This window comes from Lepus europaeus, chromosome 3 (assembly GCF_033115175.1).
Source record: "Lepus europaeus isolate LE1 chromosome 3, mLepTim1.pri, whole genome shotgun sequence".
NCBI classification, from domain to species: domain Eukaryota; kingdom Metazoa; phylum Chordata; class Mammalia; order Lagomorpha; family Leporidae; genus Lepus; species Lepus europaeus.
In genome coordinates, this window is record NC_084829.1 from 29,700,712 (window position 1) to 29,727,595 (window position 26,884).

The following is a 26,884-nucleotide window of genomic DNA, read 5'->3' on the forward strand; positions in this document are numbered from 1 at the left end:
CTTCCCCCCTCCCATAACTTCCCTCCCGCCCGCAACCCTCCCCTTTCCCGCTCCCTTTCCCCTTCCATTCATGTAAAGATTCATTTTCAATTCTCTTTGTATACAGAAGATCAGTTTAGTATATATTAGGTAAAGATTTCAACATTTTGCCCATATAGCAACATAAAGTGAAAAAACTACCATTGGATTACTAATTATAGCATTAAATAGCAATGTACAGCACATTAAAGACAGAGATCCTACATAATTTTTTTTCAAATTAATTAATTTTCTATGCCATTTCCATTTTAACACCAGGTTGTTTTTTTTTTCATTTCCAATTCTCTTTATATACAGAAGATCACTTCAGTATATAATTAGTAAGACCTCATCAGTTTGTGCCCACACAGAAACACAAAGTATAAAAATACTGTTTCAGTACTAGTTATAGCATCACTTGGCTTTAGATGACACATTAGGGACAGATCCCACATGGGGTGTAAGTACACAGTGACTCCTGTTGCTGATTTAACAATTTGACACTCCTGTTCATGGCGTCAGTAATCTCCCTAGGCTCTAGTCATGAGTTGCCAGGGCTATGGAAGCCTTTAGAGTTCGCTGACTTTGATCTTATTCCGATAGGGTCATAGTCAAAGTGGAAGTTCTCTCCTCCCTTCGGAGAAGGGTACCTCCTTCTTTGATGGCCCTGTTCTTTCCACTGGGATCTCACTCACAGAGATCATTCATTTAGGTCTTTTTTTTTTCCATGATATCTTGGCTTTCCATGCCTGCTATACTCTCATGGGCTCTTCAGCCAGATCTGAATGCCTTGAGGGCTGATTCTGAGGCCAGAGTGTTGTTTAGGACATCTGCCAGTCTATGAGTCTGCTGTGTATCCCACTTCCCATGTTGGATCTTTCTCTCCCTTTTTGATTCTATCAGTTAGTATTAGCAGATACTTGTCTTGTTTGTGTGATCTCTTTGACTCTTAGACCTATCAGAGCTATCAATTGTGAGCTGAAATTGATCACTTGGACTAGTGCGATGGCCATCTGCACATTAATGTTTATTGCAGCTCAATTCACAATAGCTAAGACCTGGAACCAACCCAAATGCCCATCAACAGTAGACTGGATAAAGAAATTATGGGACATGTACTCCATAGAATACTATACAGCAGTAAGAAACAACGAAACCCAGTCATTTGCAACAAGATGGAGCAATCTGGAAAACATCATGCTGAGTGAATTAAGCCAGTCCCAAAGAGACAAATATCATTTGTTTTCCCTGATCGGCAACAACTGAGCTCCAAAGGGGAAACCTGTTAAGTGAAATGGACACTATAAGCAACAATGAACTGAGCAGCTCCTGTCCTGACTTTAGATGTACAATGTAATACTTTATCCTTTTTAGTATTTGTTGTTGTTTTTGTTGTTCTAGTACTATTGGTTGAACTCAGTAATTAATACACAATTATTCTTAGGTGTTTAAATTTTAACTGAAAAGTGATCCCTGTTAAATCTAAGAGTGGAAAAAGAGAGGGAGGATATGAACAATATTTTGCCTTTTCATAAATGAGACCTTTGCAGGGTACAGTATGCTGCATTGACAGTTTTTTTCTCTTAAGATTTGTCTCACCATTCTTTCCTAGCCTGTAGGATTTCTGATGAGAAGTCAGCTGTGAGTCTAATTGGAGATCCTTTGAAAGTAATCTGGTATTTCTCTCATGCACATTTTAGAATCTTTTCTTTTTTTTAACTTTTATTTAATTAATATAAATTTCCAAAGTACAGCTTATGGATTACAATGGCTCCCCCCGCTAACTTCCCTCCCACCCGCAACCCTCCCCTTTCCCGCTCACTCTCCCCTTCCATTCACATCAAGATTCATTTTCAATTCTCTTTATACACAGAAGATCAGTTCAATATATATTAAGCAAATATTTCAACAGTTTTCCCCCACATAGCAACACCAAGTGAAAAAAATACTGTTGGAGTACTAGTTATAGCATTAAATAACAGTGTACAGCACATTAAAGACAGAGATCCTACATAATATTTTTTAAAATTAATTTTCTATGCCATTTCCAATTTAACATCAGTTTTTTTTTCATTTTCAATTATCTTTATATACAGAAGATCAATTCAGTATATACTAAGTAAGGATTTCATCCGTTTGCACCCACACAGAAACACAAAGTGTAAAATACTGCTTTAGTACTAGTTATAGCATCACTTCACATTAGACAACACATTAAGGACAGATCCCACATGAGATGTAAGTACACAGTGACTCCTGTTGTTGACTTAAAAATTTGACACTCTTGTTTATGGCGTCAGGAATCTCCCTAGGCTCTAGTCATGAGTTGCTGAGGCTATGGAAGCCTTTAGGGTTCGCCGACTTTGGTCTTATTCCGATAGGGTCATAGTCAAAGTGGAAGTTCTCTCCTCCCTTCAGAGAAAGGTACCTCCTTCTTTGATGGCCCCATTCTTTCCACTGGGATCTCACTCACAGAGATCTTTCATTTAGGTCTTCTTTTTTCCCAGGGTTTCTTGGCTTTCCATGCCTACAATACTCTCAGAGCCCATGAGAATCTTTTCTTTATGTTTTACTATGGAGAGTTTGACTACAATGTGATGTGGTGAAGATCTTTTCTGGTCATGTCTGTTAAGAGTTCTTTGCACTCCCTCTCCTTAGTTGTCCCTTTCTCCAAATTAGGGAAGTTTTCTGTAATTATTTCACTAAAAAGGCCTTCTAATCCATTCTCCATTTCCATGCCTTCAGGAACCCTATGACCCATATGTTGGGTCTTTTGATAATATCTCATAAATCTCCAGCACTGGTTTTATTTTTCTAAATTTCTTCTTCTTTTTTTTTTTGCTCTGATTATAAAATTACCAAAGATTTCTCTTCTAACTCAGATATTCTTTCTTCAGTCTCACTGAGTCTGTTGTTAAGGCTTTCCACCACATTTTTATTTGTTCTATTGAATTCTTCATTTCCAATATTTCATTTTAATATCTTAAATATCTCAATTTCATAAGAAAAATTTCCTTCCATGTCATGTATGGATTTCTTTAATTCATGGATTTGCCTCTGATCAATCCTATGATCAATTTTTTGGATTCTGTTTCTGGCATTTCTTCAATCTCTTCATTTTTACAATCTAGTACTGAAGTGTTGTTGTGTTCTTTTGGAGGCATCATGTTGTCTTCCTTGTTCTTGTTTCTTGAGTTGCTGTGTTTATTTTTGGGCATTTGTGGAGATACTTGGTGGATTTTTTTCATGTGATGGCTTTTATATTTGTGGATTAGTGGAGTGTCTTCTCTCTCAGTGAATACTGGATGTGGTCAAGGAGCTCTGTTCACTGCTCTAGGGTGAGGGGCATGTCCAAGGTGACACCCAAATTGGGCATGGTAAATCTTTTCTTTTGTTTTTATTTTGTCAGAGGGGAGGATTAATCTGCTCTGTTCGTGTAGTCTCATGCTCACCTCCTCGCTACCAAGGAAACCAATGACTGGTCACCAGCCTCAGTGGGTATAATATTCATTTGCGCTGCCACAACAACCACAGAAAGGATCCATACAGTGTTTAGTGTGAGCACATCTCAGACAGCAAGACCCTGACTAGGGAATCAGGGAGCCCTGTAAATGTGAAGCCATTCACAGTAACCACCCAAAGACCCAGCCATACTATGTGCCTCCACACACAGCCAGTGCTTTTTCACAGTCCCAGCATACAAGATCCCCACAAGCTCCTAGGCCCCTGTCAATTCTCCCAGCTAGAGTCAGGTGTCTCCTCTTGGCTGGTTGCTGGGCTCATGGACACAAGCTGGTACAGGTATTATGTATATCCAAAATTGCATCTGCTCTCTCAGCAAGTTACAGGATATAGGTGCTGGGTGGTTGGGGAGAGAGAAACGTGCCTCCTTTTTTTCCCTCTAGGTTGGCAGGTACACTGTCCCCCACAGGGATCCAAGCTGTACTCATGTCAGGCTCTTCATGCAGCTTTATTGCCAGTGTCTTGGGCTGCTGCAATCTGGTCTCACCTCACTCACCAAAGCTAGTGCTGAGGTTCTCAGCTGCTGAGGTCCTGAGTTGTGCTTATCCACACTCTCCACGTAGGTCCACAGTGTCCCTCTAGTTTGGGTGGAGTTTCCTGTGCTGTTTTCTGCCTAACTCTTCCCTGAAATTGGACTCTCTCCATGTTTTTTTTTTCTTTAAACTATCTTCCCCTTGATTAGGGCAGTGCCATACAAAATTGTCACCTTAAAATTAACCTACTGTAGATTTACTGATTCAAGTCCCACCTGCAGTTGCTTTAGCAGGGCCAGTGCAAGTCATTTCACAGGTTTATATTGCCCATTGTCTAGATGTTTCCCACCCAGGCCAGTGATATACATAAATGAAAGCCTTTCATCAAGAACTCATTTTTGCACTATTACAGTTGAAAGGAAAATCAACAGAAGCTAACAGACCAAAAAGAAGCTCCTTGTTTTCTGTTCCCGAGTATGCATTGTATCTCTTTCAAAGTATGCAAATAAAAAGAAAAGAAACCTTGCACATTAACATCATCCAAAAACATTTGTTAATTCTGTTAACCAGTGGCAATTCTATCAAGTATACATATAAAAGAAAACTATTAACTGCAAGTGTTTTGTCTTTTTTCTTTTTCTCTTTATTTTTCTTTCTTTTTTTCTTCCTTTCTCCTTTCTTTCTTTTATTTTAAAGGCAGATTACAGTGAGAGGGAGATACACATAGAGAGGGAGGAAGAGAGAGAGAGATCTTCCATCTGCTAGTTCAATCTTCCAATGGCTGCAGCAGCCCTGGTTGTGTCAGGCTGAAACCAGGAGTCAGGAGCTTCATCTGAATTTCCCACAAGGGTGGCAGGGGCTCAAGTGCTTGGGCCATTCTCTGTTGCTTTCCCAAGTGCATTAGCAAGGATATGGATCAGAAGTGTAGCAGCTGGGACCGGAAACTGTGCTCATATAGGATTATGGCATCACAGCCTGCAGCTTAATCTGCTATGCCACAACCCTGGCCCCTGAATTCTCTATTTTGAGTTTGCTCAGGTATGCAAAAATGTATCAACATTAATTCAAGTCTTTAAAGCTAAGTGAAGGTCTTCAAATTATCAATTAAGCTGATATACTAATTTGTTTTTTAAATTACCTATGATAAAATTGAAAACACCAAATGATTTTTTAAATTACCTATAATAATTTAAGTTACTTGAAAGTATAATTATATAATGTTAAATAAAGTGGTATTGCATTAAACTGAATAAAAACAGTAGGTGATATTTATAAATTCAAATTTTGTAGGCTTTTTATACAGAAATAAGCCCAAGATTATATAAACTTGAACATAATGCTAATATTTTTATAAAAAGGTTGATATAGCACAGTTTTGACATAAAAAATATTCAACAGTAGACTATTTCTAAAGAATCACTTTAAGTAATAATACATAAATGTTTCTATACAATTTTATATCATAAGTAAAAATTTCAACATGTTTTAAAAATAATGTGATTTAAATTGGGTGTGATTGAAGGAGACTATGTTAAGTGAAATAAGCCAGACACAGAAGACAAGTACCATATGTTCTCACTTACATGTGGATGCTAAAGAAATTGGTCTCAAAGAGAAGGGGATACTGATTACCAGAGCCTTAGAGGAATGGCAGGAAGAAAGCAGTTGGACAAAAAGTATCAAAATACAGTTAGGAATTAAGTTCTCAAATTCAATACCTTAGTAGTGTGACTATAGCTTATAAAAAACTATTATATATTTTAGGATGAACTAGAAGAGAAGAATTTGAATATTCCAAACACAAAGAAATGATAGGGAGACAGAAATGTTAATTACTCTGATATGATTATTATACATTGCAGAAATGTATTGAAGTATCACATTGTGCCCAATATATATACATACTTGTTATGTGTCAACTAGAAAATAAAAAACTTTAAAATAATATTTTGTTGTGTTTATTATGACACACATGACCAAAGCCATTAAATCCAGAATATTTCTTTCTAAGTCATTTTCACTTTGAGCAATAAGTAAAATCTTCAAGAACCAACACATCACTTGAAGCATAAAGGTTTATTCTATTGGACATCTAATTCTTTTATTTCAGTTTCATATAAGCATTTAGTCTTTGTAAATCAGAGTTCTTTTGCATTTTAAGGGAAGTTATATCTTAATTAATTAACTCCCTCTACATGAATATTGATTTTTGCTGATTTATTAAAATTAGAAATTTTCTACTCTAGAACAAATTGGAGAAGTAATGCAACTGAATATTATTTATAATAGAAACAAAAACATCCTTATGCATTAAGTGAAATAGATAACTAAATGCCATTAGATCCTCCTGTGGAAAGGAGGAAGACTGTGTTGATCTTTAGAGCTAGGGATCTCATACTGGGACAAATACAAAAGGCACACAGAATATTTTATCAAAATCAGAAAAGCAAAACACTAAAATCTCTCAACCTTGCATCTTCTGTAATGAGAAATATAATTACTAGAAATATTAGAAACTTCAAACAAGTAAATATGTGCAAACACACACAGATACATATACTTACCAAGTGAATTAGAGTCAATTTCCTTTTCATTTTTCACCTGGCAGGCTCTGGATTCCTATAATCTGTCACCTGGCAGAAATCACTTAATAATCTAAATGTACAAAACAAAATTTAAAATCCACCTCCAGAGTAGATACAATTGTCTGTGGACAATCAAAATCTCAGTAAAAAGGTAATTTTGTCAGCAGTCAAATGTAGAATGTAAAACCCAAAAAGGCTCCATCAGGTGACTTACCAGAGAACCAAGGGAGGAATCAAGTGGGTATCATCAAGAAATCCAGGACAGATGATGTGCCCCAGGCTACATGTCTCTGTTAGTCCAATAGACTCCAGATGGGCAATATCTTCCTGGGCAGGCAAGAATAAACTGTTCAAGAATAACTCAAAGACACCTGGATGATTAGAAGCCCATTGTTTATTTTTATACACGAAAAGATCAATCAACAGATTTATTTGATCAAATGAGGCAGAACCATGATTTATAGAAGTTACAGAAAGAGAAAAAATTAACTGCAAAGATTATGAGAACAGCAAGCCTTGTTTGCATTTTATTGGGCATACTGATTGGCTTGCAGATAACAAAGATGTCAGTCTAGATAGGATTCCTTACAGACATGAAAGAAAACAATTTTAGTTGCTTATGGATTCTCCAGATGTCTTGTGAGTTTAGTTTTGCAGCACTGATGTCAGGCTGTCTGTGAGCAATGTCTTCTGTTATGCTTTCAATAGCACCTCCACCTTTGGCCAGTCTGAACCTTTACCCCATGAGAATGTATCAGTCTACTGTACTCTTATTTTTTTTCACCAGCCTCTTCAAAGCTTCCTTCACATCTTTGTTTCTCAAAGTGTAAATGAGAGGGTTGAGAGTGGGTGTAACTACAGTGTACAAAAGGGTTATGAATTTTCCTTTATTGTGTGCATAGGAGCTGTTGGGCTGGATATAGACAGCTGTGATAGTCCCATAGAAAAGAGAAACTACCAACAAGTGAGACCCACATGTTCCAAGTGCTTTACGCCAGGCTTGAGCTGATCTAATCCTCATCATTGCTTGAACGATGTGCCCATAGGAGACCAAGATGAGCCCCAGGGGGAGGAGGAGCAGTATCAAGGAAGCCATGAAGAGCTGGACCTCATTGTCATGAACATCTACACAGGCCAAATTGATCATGGCAGGTACTTCACAGATAAAGTGATAGATCATATGGTTCCCACAACGAGGTAGCTGAAGGGTGATGGTGCCTTGAATCAGAGTGTTGCCTATGCCACTCAACCACGCCATTCCTGCAAGACACTGGCAAAGTCGTGGGTGCATGACTGTGACATAATGTAGTGGTCGGCAAACAGCAGCATAGCGGTCAAATGCCATTACTGCAAGGAGAACACATTCAGTGGATCCCAGTGCCAGGGACACATAGAGTTGAATGGCACAGCCTATAGGACTAATTGTCTTGGCTGGGCCCTGGAGGTTCCACAAAAGCTGAGGAACAATACTGGTGGTAAAGCAGAGGTCAACAAAGGAAAGATTGGTGAGAAAGTAATACATGGGGGTGTGGAGCACAGAATCCAAACAGGAGACCAGGATAATTATCAGTGTCAGCAGATAAGAGATCAGCACAACAACAAAGAGGATCTTCTCAAGCCGTGGCTGATCAGAGAAGCCAACCAGTATGAAATCATCTCCCAAGCTCTGATTAATTGTCTTCATCACCCTACTCATGAGAGGAATGGAGAAAAATATATATATATAGGAGTGTTAGTGTGATGTGACTGGAATCAGAAATACACTGAAGAGAAACTGATGCTCAAGATGGAGAATGGGTGTGTGTTGAATATGACAAGGTGGAGGGGAAGAGGTGTTGGAAGCAGGGGTGGAGGAAAGGGGAGAGAGACATGAGAGTTCTTGTAAGTTTCCATAAGGAAAGTAAAAGTATGTAAAGCTTAAAAAGAACTGTTAAATTATATAGTTACATCAAACAAACAATACAAGAAGTTATCAATAATAATTTCTCATTGTTTCCAAATTCTTTTTTTCTGGACCTACACCCTCTTCTTCATCAGCAGCATCTTTAAGGAGGTATTGTCAAATCAAGAAACAAATTTATAGCTATTTTATCTGTTGTCAGTAATAAACTAGCAAATAAAGATCAGATATATTTTTGAGAAAAGTTTTACATGTTTATTTCAATACCCTACCATGACGTACACAGTTTTCAAAAACAAGCTGAGGATGAAATATGATATACCAAATCATCAGAATTTAATTACTTATTTGATTCTATCTATATATTAAATAGTTTCCTTTAAACATTTTTTCTTTTTCTTTTAAGATTTATTTATTTATTTAAAAGTCAGAGTTATGGCGAAGGAGAGACACACAGAGAGCTCTTCCATATGCTGGTTCTCTCCACAGATGGCCTCAACAGCCAAGAGCTGAAACCAAGCTGAAGCCAGAGCCAGGAGCTACTTCCCTGTCTCCTATGTGGGTGGCTGGGGCCCAAGCACTTGGGCTATGTTCCACTACCTTTCTCAGCTGGATCAGAAGTGGAGCAGCCAGGAAAGGAACTGGTGCCCAATGATATGCTGACATTGGTGTCATAGGGAGTGGCTTTAACCACTACAAAACAATGTCAGCTCCTCAGCATTTTTCTTCTAATGTAAAAATTGGGCATCTATTTATATTTTAATTTAAAGTTACAGCTTTGCCTTAATTTTCCTTTTATGTATTTTTTTTAAAAACTTTATTTTAAAAATTTTGAAAAATTTGTACATATTTGTTAGGTAGGTACTATGGTGATGGCTTGATACATATATACATTGTATAATATCCAATCAAGGTAAATATATATTTCAATTCAAGTATTTAACATTTCTTTATAGTGAAAGAATCCACGATCCTATCTTCTAATTTCTAATAGAAAAATATATGGTACATTTACATTATTTGTCACCACCTTACTGTGCCATAAACACTAGAGCTTCTTACTCCTATCTATCTATATCTTAGTACCCATTAATCAGTTGGCATCTAGTTAGAGTGTGTTTACAAAATCTACAGAAAGAATAATTCTTGCTAGTTGAAGATAATTTTTTCTGCCTTATTAAAAACATGTTTAGAATTTCTCATTCATATACTAATTAAAGTTATTAGAGTTTTTGAATAATTCATTTTTGATGGGTTTGTATTTGGGGTATAAACTGTATAACATTTAATATTATAAAGTAGCAGAATAACAAGTCTCTAGCAATCCTATCTCATTCTTTCTATGTACAATTTCCTCCACCTTTATCAAAGTCTACTCACTCAGTGACATTCATCTTTGGATCGACATTTTACAAGAACTCCATTACCATGTACACAATAATTCTCTTCTGAAATCCTCAATTACCTTGTTTTAAGAGTGTGTCAGGGCTATCACTGTGGCAAAACAGGTAAAGCCACTGCCTGCATGCCTGCATCTCATATGGGCACCAGTTTGAGTTCCGGCTGCTTCACTTCTAATCCAGGTCTCTGCTATAGCCTGGGAAATCAGTGGAACATGGCCCAAGTCTTTTGGCCCCTGCACATACGTGGGAGACCTGGAAGAAGATCCTGGTTCCTGGCTTCAGATTGGCACAGCTCCAGCCATTGCAGTCATGTGGGGGATGAACCAGTGGATGGAAGACTCTCTCTCTCTCTCTCTCTCTCTCTCTCTCTGCCTCTCTGTAACTCTACCTTGCAAATAAATAAATAAATTTAAATGAAAAAGAGTTGTCAATTTGCATGAGGGCCTGTTCCACTGGGCATGCCTGTATCCTAGACGTAAAGGAATCTCTTCACAAGCTACAGTATTTCTCCTCAATGTCTCTCATATTCACTACTGCAAGCCTAGTTTTTAACAAAGTAGGCAACAAATAAGCATATTTTGAATAAACTAGTGCCTTGCTCGTTCTATTAAACTGCTTTGCTCCTTAAATAGCCCTCTTAATTAGCAAAAGTTGTTTACAAGATATATTAAACATATAACTGTTTGATATACATATTATAATATTATTTAAAGTACGCATTTCTGTTTGAAAGAACATGCATTATTCCCTCACTGTGTGCCCCTCCAATTACTTGATCAAGCAATGTCAATGTATTTAGCAATTATATCAGCTCGTTTTTAAGCATATAGTGTTGCAAAGTATCCTTCCTGGAAATGTTAGGAATTTTTCTTAAGGTAACAATTATGTATCTCCTAGTTTTTCTTCAAATATAGTCATCACGTCCCTATATGTTAATCAGCCCAGTTCCATTCAATCTTTTGAACTCATAAGCATCATAATTTACTGCATCTTACATTTTAAACAATACAAGTGGATTATCTACAGCATTTTTGAATAAATGGAATAATTAGGAGAGTTATGGGAGCAATAGCATATACCATATACGCACACGGTCTTCAAAACTTTCATGAAAATTCGTATTATGAGAGAACAATTCCTTTCCAAAATTCAGAGTAAAATAAATATATTCTAATTCCATGTTACATAACTATTTTGAAGTCCCCTGTACATATACAAACATAATTAATCTGGCTTAGTAATGTGTGCAGTAAAAACTATGACTTATCAGAAAGAATTCATATCTTCAGTATCTTAACAAATTTTACAATTTTAGGATTTGTGTAAGAATTTTATGTTTTTAAGTTTTATATTCATGAAATTGTATACAAATTTTATAAATTAAGAATGACAATGAAATTCCCCCAAAGGGTAGTTCAAACTACCCTTTTTTCTTCTTCTTTATTTCTGCATTTCTCTTTTCCTGAAAGTACATTATTCAAAGTAAAAGCAGCTGTAAAAATATTCCCTACCTCAAATAAAACTCTCTTCTTTTTTATCAAATAAAACTCTCTTCTAAAATAATAAGAATAAATTCCCTACTTCATTCAGAAAGAAAAACATTTAGTACAAGTAGACATGGAGGCTCAGTGACTTATTGGCTGGAATGAGGAAGGCTGACACAAGCAACTGAAGAAAATAATAATTGTTTTCTGTACAGAAAGTATGTGTACTAGGGTAGATAGGAAAGAGAAAAGGTATAGTTCTCACCATTTCCTCACCTCTGAAAATTCTATTCTTTTGCTCTTATAATGAATTTTGTGAGTCAAGAAGATGGTGCTTCCCCACATCACAAGTTTCTGAAAATTAATCTCTGATTCTAAGACAGATTTGGAACAAAGTACTAATTCTAGAGCTTGAAATCATGGAAATTCACCAATGTAGCAGCAAGTGATAATAGGTCCAGAATGGAGCTTTGGGAACCCTATATTCCTCACAGGGCAATTAGTACCAAGCACAAAAGTGACCAAGAGTAATGGACTCCCAAGGAAATTGTATGGGAAGGATCACTGAACACTTAGAACTTTCATCTAAAACATTGTCAGGCTCTCAAATCACATACTAAAATAAACACTTAATACAGTGAAAATAAAGTTCCCAACCTTAACAAGGTATATGTGAAGAGGCATGATTTATATGGAATTGCCACTATTACTTTTAACTTAAAATGCTGTGCAATAATGCTTTATAATAATTATCAAGACCTCATAAATTGAAGATGTTTATCACAAATAAAAATATGCCAATAAGGTTTTTACATATGAATCTGCTTCAGAGACTGCCTCAGAATATTTGGTAATCTGACCAGGGTTTCCCAACTTTTCAAAATGTTCCCTGAATGCATAAGTGAAAGACTTAGAACATACATTTCTGAGAAATTCACAAAGTACATCAGTATAATAAAGACTATGAATCCTTAAGTTAGATTTATTCCAGAACATATTCAAATCATTTGGACACAAAATAGTTTATTGACTAACATTTGTTAAAAATATTTGTAAACAAGATAGTAGGGTAAGATTTGTGAGATCATGTCATAGAAACATGCCTAAGAACAGACATGGTTGGAAATTGAATAGTGTTTGGCATTTCGTATAGCAGTTAAGACACTACGTGGGACACCTGCATCTCACATTGGAATATTTAAGTTTGAGTCTGAGTTCTGCTGCCAATTTTAGTTTTCTGCCAATTTTCACACTGGGAAGCAGCAGGTGATGGCTCAAGTGGTTGGTTCCTCACCACTCTTTGGGAGACAAAGATTGAGAATTAGGTTCCTAACTTCCTAACTTCAGCCTGGCACAATTCTGGCTGTTGTAGGCATTTTTTTCAGAAAGCTTTTATTTAATAGGTATAAAAATTCAAAAGTATAACTTTTGAATTATAGCAGTTTTCCCCCCATAACCTCCCTCCCACCCACAAATCATCACATCACTTACTCCCTCTCCCATTCCTTTCTTCATTAAGATTCATGTTAATTCTCTTTATATATAGAAGATCAACTCATTATATATTAAGTAAAGATTTCAACAGATTGCACCCACAGACACAAAGTATAAAATACTGTTTGAATATTACTTTTACCGTTAATTTGCATAGTACAACACATGAAGGACAGAGATCCTACATGGGGAGTAGGTGCACAGTAACTCTCATTGTTGATTTAACAATTGACACTCTTATTTATGATGTCAGTAATCACATGAGGCTCTTGTCATGAGCTACCAAGGCTATCCTCTTGAGTTCACCAACTCAGATCTTATTTAGATAAGGCCATAGTCAAAGTGGAAGTTCTCTCCTCCCTTCAGAGAAAGGTACCTCCTTCTTTGATGGCCCGTTATTTCCGCTGGGATCTCACTCACAGAGATCTTCATTTAGGTCATTTTTTTGCCAAAGTGGCTTGGCTTTCTATGCCTGAGAAACTCTCATGGGCTTTTTAGCCAGATTCAAATGTCTTAAGGGATTATTCTGAGGCCAGAGTGCTGTGTAGGGCATTCACCATTCTATGAGTCTTCTGTGTATTCCGCTTCCCATGTTGGGTTGTTCTCTCCTTTTTAATTCTATTAATTATTATTAGCAGACACTGGTCTTATTTATGTGATTCCTTTGACACTTAATCCTATCTTTATGATCAATTATGAACTCAAACTGATCACTTTAATTAGTTAGATGGCATTGGTACCTGCCAACTTTTTGGAATTTGGAGACCCATGGCACGGTTCTAAATCTACCATTAGGGTAAGTCTGAGTGAGTGAGTGCTGAACTATACATCTCCCTCTATTCACTTTTATTTTTAACAGGGATCAATTTTTTTTGTTAAATTTAAACATCTAAAGAATAAGTGTGTGTTAATTAAAGAGATCAGCCAAGGGTATTAAGTATAAAAATAATACTGAAAAAAATAAAATAGTAAGCTGTTCCTTGCAAGTCAAGACAAGAGCTTATCAAGTCATTGTTTCTCACATTGTCAGTTTCACTTCTATAGGTTTCCTTTTAGGTGCTCAGTTAGTTGTCACAGATAAGGGAGAACAAATGACATTTGTTCCTTTTTGAGACTGGCTTATTTCACTCAGCATGATGTTTTCCAGATTCCTGCATTCTGTTGCAAATGACTGGATTTCATTTTTTACCACTGTATAGTATTCTATAGAGTATATATCCCATAATTTCTTTATCTAGTCTTCTGTTGATGGGCATTTAGGGTGATTCCATGCCTTAACTATTGTGAATTGAGCTACAATAAACATTGAGGTGCAGATAGCTCTTTTATTTCCCAATTTAATCTCCCTTGGGTAGATTTTGAGGAGTGGGATGGATGTGTCATGTGGTAGGGCTATTTTCAAGTTTATGAAGAATCTCCAAACTGTCTTCCACAGTGGCTTTACCAGTTTACATTCCCACCAGCAATGGATTAGCATGTTTTTTCTTCACATCCTCTCCAGAAACTGTTGTTAGTTGATTTCTGTATGTACGCCATTCTAACCAGAGTGAGGTGAAACCTCATTGTGGCTTTCATTTGCTTTTCCATGATGGCAAGTTATCTTGAACATATTTTCATGTGTCTGTTTTCCATCTGGGAAATCAAATACCTTGGAATAACCTTAACCAAGGATATCAAAGATCTCTACGATGAGAATTACAAAATCTTAAACAAATAAATAGAAGAGGATACCAAAAAATGAAAAAAATCTTCCATGCTCATGGATTGGAATATTGTCAAAATGTCCATATTCCTAAAAGAAATTTATATATTCAATGCAATACCAATGAAAATACCAAAGACATTCTTCTCAGATCTGGAAAAAATGATGCTGAAATTCATATGGAGGTACAGGAGAGCTCGAATAGCTAAAGCAATCTTGTACAACAAAAACATAGCAGGAGCCATCATAATACCAGATTTCAAACACACTACAGGGCAGTTATAATCAAAACAGCATGGTAATGGTACAAAAACAGATGGATAGACCAATGGAACAAAATAGAAACACCAGAAATCAATCCAAACATCTACAACCAACTTATATTTGATTAAAGAGCTAAAACCAATTCCTGGAGCAAGGACTGTCTATTCAACAAATGGTGCTAGAAAAACTGGGTTTCCACATGCAGAAGTATGATGCAAGACTCCTAGCTTAAACCTTACACAAAAATCCATTCAACATGGATTAAAGATCTAAATCTATGATCTGACAGCATCAAATTAATGGAAAACATTGGGGAAAACCTGTAAGACATTGGCACAGGCAAAGAATTCCTGGAAAAGACCCCAGAGGCACAGGCAATCAAAGCCAATATTAACAATTGGGATTGCATCAAATTGAGAAGTTCCTGTACTGCAAAAGAAACAGTCATGAAAGTGAAAAATCAACAGACAGAATGGGGGAAATATCTGCAAATTATGCAACTGATAAAGGATTACTTACCAGAATCTACAAAGAGATCAAGAAACTCCACAACAACAAAACAAAAAACCACTTAAGAGATGGGGGAAGCCAGCGCCATGGCTCAACAGGCTAATCCTCTGCCTTGTGGCACCAGCACACCAAGTTCTAGTCCCAGTAGGGTCGCCGGATTCTGTCCCGGTTGCCCCTCTTCCAGGCCAGCTCTCTGCTATGGCCCGGGAGTGCAGTGGAGGATGGCCCAAGTGCTTGGGCCCTGCACCCTATGGGAGACCAGGAGAAGCACCTGTCTCCTGCCTTCGGATCAGTGCAGTGCGCCGGCCGCAACGCGCTGGCCGCAGCGGCCATTGGAGGGTGAACCAACGGCAAAGGAAGACCTTTCTCTCTGTCTCTCTCTCACACTATCCACTCTGACTGTCAAAAAAAATTTAAAAAAAGAGATGGGTGAAGAACCTCAATAGATATTTTTCAGAAGATGAAATCCAAATGGCCAACAGACACATGAAAAAATGTTGTAGGCATTTGTAAGAGAGAATCAGCAGATGGGAAATCATTCTCTCTCTTTCTCTCTCTCATTAAACAAATAATAAGACAGGCACTTTGCTATTAAAAATAGTACTATTTACAAAATAGCCAAGATATGGAACCAATTTAAGTGTCTATAAATTGATGACTAGATAAAGGAAATGTGGCATATGTCCACAATAGAATATTTTCAGCAATAGGAAAGAATGAAATTCTACAATTTGCAAGAACATGGGTGGAATTTTGGGACATTATGTTAAGTGCACTAAGTCAGGCATAGAAAAATAAAATATCACATGTTCTTACTTATATATGAAAGCTAAAATGTTATCTTTTAGAAACAGAAAATGAACTAGTGTTTATCAGCCAGAATCTGGGAAGAGTATGGGGCAGTGAGGATAAAGAAGATGGTTAATACTTACAGGATTGCAGTAAGATATGAGGAATAACTTCTAATGTTCTGTAGCACACAGGATAACTATGGTTGAGATCAATTCATTAAGTATCTCAAAATATCTAGCAATAAGGATTTTCAATGTCCCTAGCAAAAAGAAATGATAAATGTCTGAGGTGATTGACATAACACTACCCTGCTCTAATCATAACAATTTATGTATGTAGTAAAGTGTCTAAATGTACTCCAGACAAATGCAAAATTATTACATCAAGTAAATATTTGTGCTTGTGAGTGATATATGTGTATATATATATATTACAAAGACATAATTTGTAAGTCACTAGTTATAAACATATGGAGTATGTGTATTCTATAGAGAGTAATCATAAACTATGTGGGTATTAACTAGACACAGGAAATCCTTCTCAAATTTATGTTTGAGAAGAGCATAAAACTGACTTAGTTGATTATGTGATACCTAAAAACAAACTGAAAATGGTTAATATACACAAAATTTGGAAATAGTTGTGCATGTTGTAGCACAGCAACATAAGCTGCTGTTCATATGCCTACCTCCTATATTGGAGTGCTGGTTCCTGTTTTGGCTACTCTGCTTCATATACAGTTCCCTGACAATGTACCTATGAAACATCAGATGTCAGGTCAAGTCTGTGTCACTTATGTGAGAAACCCAGTTGAGATCCCTGCTCCTGGCTTTTGCCTCCCTCAGCCTCAGCTGTTGTGTTCATTTGGAGACCCAACCACTGGATGAAAGATTTCTCTCTCCCTTTCTTATCGCTAACTTGCCTTTCAAATATGTAAATATTAATCAGATGTAATCATCTTAATCATGTATGTTCTTAATATCAGCACTTCTGAATAAACAAAACAAAAAATGACAAAGAAAATAAGGAATAAAATTCATAATTACATTTGGGGGATTCCATACTCCTTTATTAGTTAGTAACTTTCAAAAACAAATCAGAAAATTGGAAAAATGTAGAATATTTCAGCAACATTATTATGCTATTCCACTTGGGCTATTGTAATAAAAGAACATAGAGCAGATGGCATAAACAACAGAAATTTTTGTGACAGTTCTGAAGATTGGTATGTCCAAGATCAAGGCACCAGCAAATTTAGTGTGAACAAAAATAAAGAACATTATTGAAACATAATTATGGCCCTTTAAAATTCAGCAAAATTTCTCAGGAACTGACCAGTCACTGTTTACAAAGAGGTACAGTGTGCAAATAGAACACACCAGCTGGTTTGGGGAGTCCTCAAACAAATCATACTGCAGGGTTAATGAGTTGGCCTGTTGGTAGTGTTATAGACAGAAAGGTAAACATCAAGGAGGCACTGAAGTCATCAGCCCCTTCCTGCAGCCTTACCTGTTCGTCCTACCCACTCCCTTTTTGTGCAGTGAAAAAATCACAGCTTCCAGTTTCCCACTCCCTGACGCCATTAAAAATAACCAACATGGTGGCTGGCTATAAACCCGTGATATCATTTAGTTAATTTTAAGGTCATAATAAAATTACCATGGCTGGCACTCACATACCCATCATCTACCTGATGCCATGACATTTCCAAGATTTTTTTTTGAAAAAGGACAAAGAAATAAGCGGTACTTAAGCTCCACCCAAACTCAAATAAAAGCACACTCCAGACACCACCCTGTATGCCTGCAGTTTATATAAAGTGATGGCCCTGAAACTCTCTCTAGTGCAGCTCTCTTGAGCATCCCCATACTCATTGAGAGTGCAGATAAATATTGCTTCTCTGCCCACCTCTACCGACATCTAAGCCTCAAGTTCCTTCTTGCATCAGAAACAAGAACTTGAACCTAGCCTCCATGACAATGAAGTCCATAAGCTGGTTAGCAACATCTGTGACAAGTTACTGAAAACTGCACACCAGTTGCTATGCATTCCCTCCCTTTCTTCCCATTTCTACTGGACCCAGAAGACTGGGCCATGCCTATCTCTTTGGTGTTCTAAGTGAAACAAAACGGGAGAGGTATCCTGGGTGTCATTTCACAAAGCTGCAAAGCCGGACAACCACTTCATTCTTGCTATCTCTGTTTGAAGAAATCTAGGTCAAGAAGACCTGATGTCACCAAACTGTAACACCTTGGGGGAAGGGTTGATGCCCATAAAATGAAACTCTTTTTCTTTCTCCCTTCAATGCATCCACTATTAGATCATTTGCTCCATCTGTCTTCTGGAACCTCAGCTAAACTCTGATACTTCTCCCCAACAACAACAACAAAAAAATATTCTTATCTGTGTGTGGCTGCAAAAATCGGTGTTATTGTTGGAGGATGAGAACTAGAATACGATTACCTGCCATCCCGATGATATCGTGCTCTTCCTCTTATATAAGCACACTAATCCCATTGCCTGAATGACCTCATTTAATGGTAAGATTTGGACAATAGTTGCTTACCATGGAATTACATAAATGCATTGTGCTTATTTCATTTCAAGGAACTGCGATAGGGGAATTTTCTATACCAATAAATTTCTTCTTCTCTACCTTTTCCCTTTTGCTGTGTACTACCTACAGAGCACATACTCAGTACCACATCCAGTGTCTTTTCTGTTGATTTAACAGAATCCTGGAGACTGAGTCTTTTGTAAAGAATAAAGGTCTTTCTGGTTCCACAATTCTGGAAGCTGGGAAGTATAAGAGCATGGCACCAACATCTGCTCAGCTTCTGGTAAGGATTTTATGCTGCTTCCATTCATGGTGCAAGGTGGAAGGATAAGTAGTGTTTGTGTAGAGACAAAACATAAGAGCAGCCTTGCTTTACAACGACCCACTACTGTAATAACTAAGCAAGTCCCATGGGAGTGAGAACTCGCTTGTACATGAAAACTCACTGTTCATGGGGGTTCCAACTCCATCATCAAAACATTCCCTACTGGGCCCCTTTTTCCATCATTGCAGCATTGAGGAATTAAGTTTCTAACACATTAATTTGGGAGAGACACTCAAACAATGTCAGCCATTTTTTAAAATAACAATAGGCATTCAGTGCCTTACCTGGTTCTTTTACTAAACAAGTATAAATTTTTGACTTTCCATTTTATTGTGCTTACTTTTACTAGAAACTGTCGGGGCTAGTGGCCCTGGCCCGACATGAGATGCAGCAGGCTGAGGCTGTCCCTTATCTAATCCTGTTTCCTGTGCTTTTGTTCTGTAGGCACAAGATTTTTCATCCCACATTCCTGCAGGCAGGATGTGACTTCTGATGAAGGTTTATGATGTTCTTTGCTCTATCTGCAGAGCTTGTACCCTGATCTTTGCTACCTTGTAAACTTGTTTCATTCCTCTGCTATGCATGATTGCACACAATGAATGTTATCTGTATGGGGCCTGAGGTATATATCCTTGTGTTTCTTGGTGCTCGTGGCTGGAGACTGAAGGGTTTCCCCAGGGAGACTGCCTCCAGTCCCTCATCGCCGGGCCCCATACTTTGGCTTGGAACAAGACGAGGCAATAAACGTGGTGATGAATTGACTGAGTGCTGCGTGTCTCCGTGTGGTTTGTCGAGTGGCCTCCTACAGGAACAAGTAGGGACTTTGGCAAAGTTATGTGTGACAAAGCCTTATAATTAATTTGAATTTTTATAATAGTCTGGAAATATTAATTTAAACATAATATGGCATAAAAGTTGCTTAGTTTTTCAAAACTATTTTTGAGCACAATTATCCTTAATTCAGGCAATAATTCAAATATGAATATTTTATATTAATAGATTAAAGTCTTCATAGAATTGTTTGCAAAATCCATTTCATTTTAATTCATATCATACTACATAAATAACCCGTGAGAGTAGTTGCCAATACTACAGGTTATATTTAACTATTGATTCATCTGCCTTTTGCATTTACTTCTTTTGCTTCCCGTTGTCCATAAACCAGGAAAGACCTGTCCATTACAACTCTAGGGAAATAGAATTTAACTCTTTCCTGAAACTCTCCAGTGAGACAAAAATATACATTCCTTAGGGAGAGTGGCAGGATAAGGATGCAGAACACAGAGAATTGAAGTGTATTTATAACCCATTGTTTTACAGGAAACAAGAAGGCTCAAAAGAATCATCATTAATCAGACCAGCCTTCTATGCCTCTGTGTGTGTGTGTGTGGGTGTGTCACTGAGGGAATTGCTAGGAGGAATGTGATGCTCTCTCATGGGATAAAAGAAACCTTCCTCAGGTCAGATATGGTCCCTGATTGCAACAAAGGCTCCTCAGTGCACAATGTTAGAGAAGAGGATAGGGCATCTTTACATCTTCTGAATTTGAGGCAGTTATAAAGAGAGTACGTAGAGAAAATAAGAGAGTGGCTTATCAGAAGTAATAACCATCTACTGTTTCTTCTGACATGTTATGATTAAAGGTATGTGACATTGTTGATGTCTTAAGATTAGAGAGTTATGAAAGACAGTGAATTAAAGTGCAAAAATGTACTATGCCAAAATCATTTTTATCACTTTTGGTCATTATTTTATTAGTGTCTCCCTTTCTAAGGACTATCACACTGTACTGAGCCTTCCAGTACCATTTTCTAAAATTGTTATGAGTTGTTCATAGAAAATTAATGTACCTCTTCCTGTTGGGGAATAGAAATATCTAGATTATCTTGTACATAATAATTCAGTCAAGTGATAACTCACTTTTACTGCATTATGTTATGGTATTGCTCAGCTAAATATTAGTTCCTTGAAGTAACTAAGGGGCATTTGTTGAAAGCAATGGCAATCCCTTCAATAATCTTTTCATGGTCAATTTGTATAAATTGTGTTATTATAGCATCTTAGAAACAATGATTACATAATAATCAATAATAATTATTATATTACATAATAACAATGTGCAGAATTTATGCACATTTTAGAATCTTTTCTTTGTGTTTGTGAAAAATTTGATGGCAATCTGTCAGGGTGAAGATTTTTCTGATCATGTCTGTTAGGGATTCTATGTGCTTCCTGTATTTGGACATCCCTTTCTTCAAACTGGGGAAGTATTCTGTAATTATTTCACTAAAACCTCCTTCTAAGTCATTCTCTCTTTCCATGCCTTCAGTATCTCCTAAGACCCATGTGTTGGATTGTTTGATACTATCTCATAAATCTTCAACACTGTTTTTAATTTTTCAAAATTTTTTGGTCTGACTAAAATTTCCAGAGATTTTTCCACTAATAGATATTCTTTTGTTTGCCTTTCCAAGTCTGTTGTTAAGGCTTTCCATTACATTTTTCATTCAATCTATTGAATTCTTCATTTCAATATTTAATTTTTATTTCTCTTTAAAAATATCAATTTCATGGCAAAATTTTCATTCACTGTCATGTATGGATCTCTTTAATTCATAGATTTGCTTCTGACTACTTCTGAGTAATACTATGACTAATTTTTTGAACTATATTTCCATCATTTCATCAATTTCTTTCTCTTCATATATTTAGTATTGAAGTGTTGTTGTGTTCCTTTGGGAGCATCATGTTACTTCCCTATACTTGTTTCTTGAATTTCTACATTTATTTCTAGGCATTTGTAAATATATTTGTTTTTTTTTCTCCTGATGGCTTTTATCTTTGGACTGTGCCTCTCTGGCTTAGTGGAGTGTCTGCTCTTTCAATGAGAATCCAGAGATGTACACGGGTGTCCAGGGAGCTCTGTCCACTGCTCCAGGATGAGGGGAGTATTCAAGTTGACACCCAAGTTGGGCATGATAGATCTCCTCTTTTTTTATCGGGGGGAATGTTTGATCAGCTTGATTGGCAGAGTCTCACCCCCACCTCCAAGGCAGCTGCTTATGGGAACTTCACCCAGCCAACCTAAGTCCCCAAACATGTGACACACTTTGAGGCTGAGGCACCTCACAGTCCTATGCAGGCGTCCATTCCCACTTCATTCCTCTTATCCAGAGTCAGATGCCCCCTCTCAGCTGGTTGCTGCATGCATGGACACAAGCTGGTGCAGTTGTTACATATGTCCAAAATGGAACCCACCCTCTCTCAGCTAGTTGCAGGATGACATTGTCAAGGAGTTGGGAAGAGAGAAACATGTCCCTTTTATTCCTCTAGGTTGCCAGATACACTGTCCCCCACAGGGCTCCAGGCCGGACTCATGCCAGGCTCTCCCTTCAGCTTTATCATCATTGGTTTAGGCTGCTGTAGTCTGGTCGCACCTCACTCTCCAAAGCTGGTGCTGAGGTTCTGGGCTGCTGGGGTCCTGTGCTATGTCCATCCTTGTGCTGCAGGTCCACACCCTTCATGTAGATCCACATTATCCCTCTAACTTCCGTGGAGTTTCCACTGCAGTTTTTTCCCTAACTCTTCCCAGAGATTGCACTCTCTCCACATTTTTTTAACTATCTTCTCATAGACTACAGCAGTAAGTTCCTCCTATTCCACCATCTTGGAATCTCCTTAAATACAATTTTTAAAACACCCTAATAATTCAAACTTCAGTGTATGCACAGAAAGAGTAAAGGCATTTTTTTTCAGGAGTTGATGATTAAATTGAGAAAAAAACATCACTTTTGAGATAGCTGATAGTCAGAATAAAGCTTATCATTAAAATTTTTTCTCATTTATAAGAATTTATTCATTTTTAAGGATAGACAATATAATAACAAGCAAAAGTTAAAGAAATAAATAAACAAAAGTCCACATCCTGGGTGTGTGTTTGCATCTGAATCTACTTTCAGGAAGAAATTAGCAAGTAATTGTTATCCACATGGTATAAATGCTATCAAGTGGGTACAACTATGAAGGGGGTGTGTAACTGACCAGTCTGGGGACAAATGAGGCCAACAGTCAAGAGACAAAGCTGTGCATGAACTTGAGCTTGGAGAAGGCAATACTTGGTAAACAATTGGGGATGCCAATGGCAAGCCCTGGAGAAAACTGGGCACAAACAAAAGAAAATATCAGGTTACTTCAAAAATTTAGTGAAATAAGATTAACCATACACTAAGTAAAGAGTTCAGCAAATAGTTTGAAAACAAATACCACATATTCCCCCTTATATTGGGGAGCAAAAAATTTGAAAAAATTAAAAACTAGGGGCTAGCGCCATGGCTCACTTGGCTAATCCTCCGCCTGCGGTGCTGGCATCCTATATAGGCGCCGGGTTCTAATCCTAGTTGCTCCTCTTCCAGTCCAGCTCTCTGCTGTGGCCCAGGAAGGCAGTGGAGGATGGCCCAAATGCTTGGGCGCCTGCACCCGTGTGGGAGACCAGGAGGAAGCACCTGGCTCCTGGCTTCAGATCGGCACATCGTGCTGGCCGTAGCAGCCATTTGGGGGGTGAACAAATGGAAGGAAGACCTTTCTCTCTGCCTCTCTCTCTCACTCACTGTCTAATTCTGTCTGTCAAAAAAAATTAAAAGCTAAAAATAAGCTTTTATACAATAGAATTAAAAGTTTATTTTCACTCAGTTTTTGAAAATTCTATGCACATAATTATGTAACCATGTATAAGTAAGGCATGTACTACAAGAAGCAAGTGATTTAATATATTTGCATTGTGAGGTCCATTTGGATAAGAGGTAACATAAAAATTTCCATCAATTGTTGGGGACCTAGTTTTCATCAGTTACATTAAAAATTAAAAAAAATTTTGGAGGCAGTGACAATTTTCTCCTATTAAGGAATTCTTTGATGGGGAATAGATGACAGATGAAAGATCTTAAGCTGATTTGAAATTAGTTGTGATGATGAAATTATCTCAACAATACAATACAAAGATGATATAAATGGCTGTGAGACTGTCTTAGCATGGCTATGCTTTTTGTCTTCCATATCTAAGCTCCCATTGCTCCTTTGACAGAGCCTTCATTGACCACACAATCTGAATGAATCAGTTACCAGAACATACCATGGTTTTAATTTTATGCATTGCAGAATGATTTAATTTTAAGCCACAATTGTGAATAAATTTGTTTTTGTTTATTGCTGAATCACAAGACCTACACAAGCATGTATAAATTATTCTGGGATTAATACTCATGAAATCAATGGGTGAAGAAAGTGAGTCAGTCGCAACAGAAATGGAGAGAAATGGGTATACACATGGGGCATTTTGTGTGAGAAGTGTTTGACAATCATTTAAAGGCAGAGATGAAAGGAGAATTGAGCTGCAGTTATCAGTTTTTCATTTGACTCTTTCATGCTTGGTGTCTTGGTGACCTTTGTACAAATCAACAGAAATAGTGGACACAGGCCGGCGCCTCAGCTCACTAGGCTAATCTTTTGCCTGCGGCACCGGCACTCCAGGTTCTAGACCCAGTTGGGGCACCAAATTCTGTCCCGGTTGCTCCTCTTCCAGTCCAGCTGTCTGCTGTGGCCCGGGGAAGGCAGTGGAATATGCCCAAGTGTTTGGGCCCTGCACCCGCATGGGAGACCAGGAGGAAGCACCTGGCTCCTGGCTTCAGATCGGCATAGCACGCTGGCCGTAGCAGCCATTTGGGGGATGAACCAATAGAAGACCTTTCTCTCTGTCTCTCTCACTGTCTAGCTCTGCCTGTCCAAAAAAAAAAAAAAAAGGAATAAAAGAAAGAAAAAAGAAATAGTGGACACAGAATGGGATTTCATTTGAAAACTAATCAGGATAAGTGTTATTTCTGAAGTTTTTTGAATTTTAGAATTGCAAGTAAGAAACATATCTCTTAATAACAATAGTTAAAAGACAGGAGTGTCAAATTGTTAAGTCAGCAACAGGAGTCACTGTGTACTTACACCCCATGTGGGATCTGTCCTTAATGTGTTGTCTAATGTGAAGTGATGCTATAACTAGTACTGAAACAGTATTTTTATACTTTGTGTTTCTGTGTGGGTACAAACTGATGAGGTCTTCACTAATTATATACTGAATTGATCTTCTGTATATAAAGAGAATTGGAAATGAAAAAAAAACAACCCGGTGTTAAATTGGAAATGGCATAGAAAATTAATTAATTAAAAAAAATTATGTAGTATCTCTGTCTTTAATGTGCTGTACACTGTTATTTAATGCTATAACTAGTACTCCAACGGTAGTTTTTTCACTTTGTGTTGCTATATGGGGCAAACTGTTGAAATCTTTACCTAATATATACTAAACTGATCTTCTGTATATAAAGAGAATTGAAAATGAATCTTGATGTGAATGGAAGTGGAGAGTGAGCGGGAAAGGGGAGGGTTGCGGGCGGGAGGGAAGTTATGGGAGGGGGGAAGCCATTGTAACCCATAAGCTATACTTTGGAAATTTATATTCATTAAATAAAAGTTTAATAAATAAAAAAGTAATATAATGATATTTCCTTCATTTAATGAATCTTTCTGATAACGTTCCCATTCTGTTTTCCAGGTAATGAGCCTCAACTGTACCTTGTGGCAGGACAACAGTATGTCTGTCAAAAGTTTTGCATTTGCCAAATTCTCTGAGATCACCGAACAGTGTTTCCTTCTATTTACTCTCATCCTATTCATGTTCTTAGTGTCATTGATGGGCAATGCTCTCATAGCCTTTGCCATCTGGACCAACCCAGTTCTCCACACCCCCATGTACTTCTTTCTTGCTAACCTGTCTCTCCTGGAGATTGGCTACACTTGCTCTGTCATACCCAAGATGCTGCAGAGCCTTGTGACTGAAGCTCGAGGGATTACTCGGGAGGGTTGTGCCACACAGATGTTTTTCTTCACATTTTTTGCTATCAGTGAGTGCTGTCTTTTGGCAGCCATGGCTTATGACCGATATATGGCCATATGCTCCCCGTTACACTACGCAACACGAATGAACCGTGGGGTGTGTGTCCATTTGGCAATGGTTTCTTGGGGGGTAGGATGTCTGGTAGGTTTGGGACAGACCAATTATATTTTCTCCTTGAATTTCTGTGGCCCTTGTGAAATAGACCACTTCTTCTGTGACCTCCCACCTATCCTGACACTCGCTTGTGGGGATACATCCCATAATGAGGCTGCAGTTTTTGTTGTAGCAATTCTCTGCATTTCCAGCCCATTTTTACTGATCATTGCTTCTTATGGCAGGATTTTAGCCTCAGTGCTGGTCATGCCCTCACCCGAGGGCCGCCATAAAGCTCTTTCCACCTGTTCTTCCCACCTACTTGTAGTAACACTTTTCTATGGTTCAGGATCCGTAACCTACTTGAGGCCTAAAGCTAACCATTCACCAGGTATTGATAAACTCCTAGCCCTGTTCTATACAGTAGTAACGTCCATGCTCAATCCCATCATCTACAGTTTACGGAACAAAGAAGTCAAAGCAGCTCTCCAGAGAACCCTGGGCAAGAAAAATGTTTTGATCCATGGATAGATTCCAGAGGACAAATGAGATCTGCTGTTGAGAAAAGAAGTACACACATAGAAAATAGAGAAGAAAAAAAAAAACAGAGTAAACAGACAAAAAAGCTGTGCATCCCTCCATCTGTTTTATAAGGAACTTCTTTATTAACAGCCACTGTAATCTTGGAGTCATCTCTATATGCAGAGCTAAAATTCTCTGATTTCCGCATTCTGAAAGGATGTTCTCTACTAAAGAATTTTTACTAGGTGAATCAAATACTAAACAAATTTCCAAAAAGTTTGGTCTAGGCTCAGAATACAA

At 37.6% G+C, this 26,884-nt stretch overlaps 2 protein-coding genes across 2 annotated transcripts; one reads left to right on the forward strand and one right to left on the reverse strand.

The window, feature by feature from the left end:
- Positions 1-1,257: 1,257 nt before the first annotated feature.
- On the reverse strand, positions 1,258-8,282 carry LOC133756789 (olfactory receptor 2G3-like; the record flags this gene model as incomplete). The annotated part of the gene is made up of 2 exons (XM_062187380.1): positions 7,362-8,282; positions 1,258-1,266 (listed from the first exon to the last, which is right to left on the reverse strand). Coding segments are annotated over exons 1-2 (930 nt in total), but the record flags the coding sequence as incomplete, so codon positions are not given.
- Positions 8,283-25,615: 17,333 nt separating this feature from the next.
- LOC133756450 (olfactory receptor 10C1-like) lies at positions 25,616-26,593 on the forward strand. Its single transcript, XM_062187135.1, has one exon. It carries the CDS (start codon positions 25,631-25,633, stop codon positions 26,591-26,593), a length of 963 nt encoding a protein of 320 aa, XP_062043119.1. The 5' UTR covers positions 25,616-25,630.
- Positions 26,594-26,884: the final 291 nt, after the last annotated feature.

Coding starts and splice junctions, on each gene's coding strand:
- LOC133756450 (XM_062187135.1), top strand. CDS start 25,631: ATGAGCCTCAACTGTACCTTGTGGCAGGACAACAGTATGTCTGTCAAA.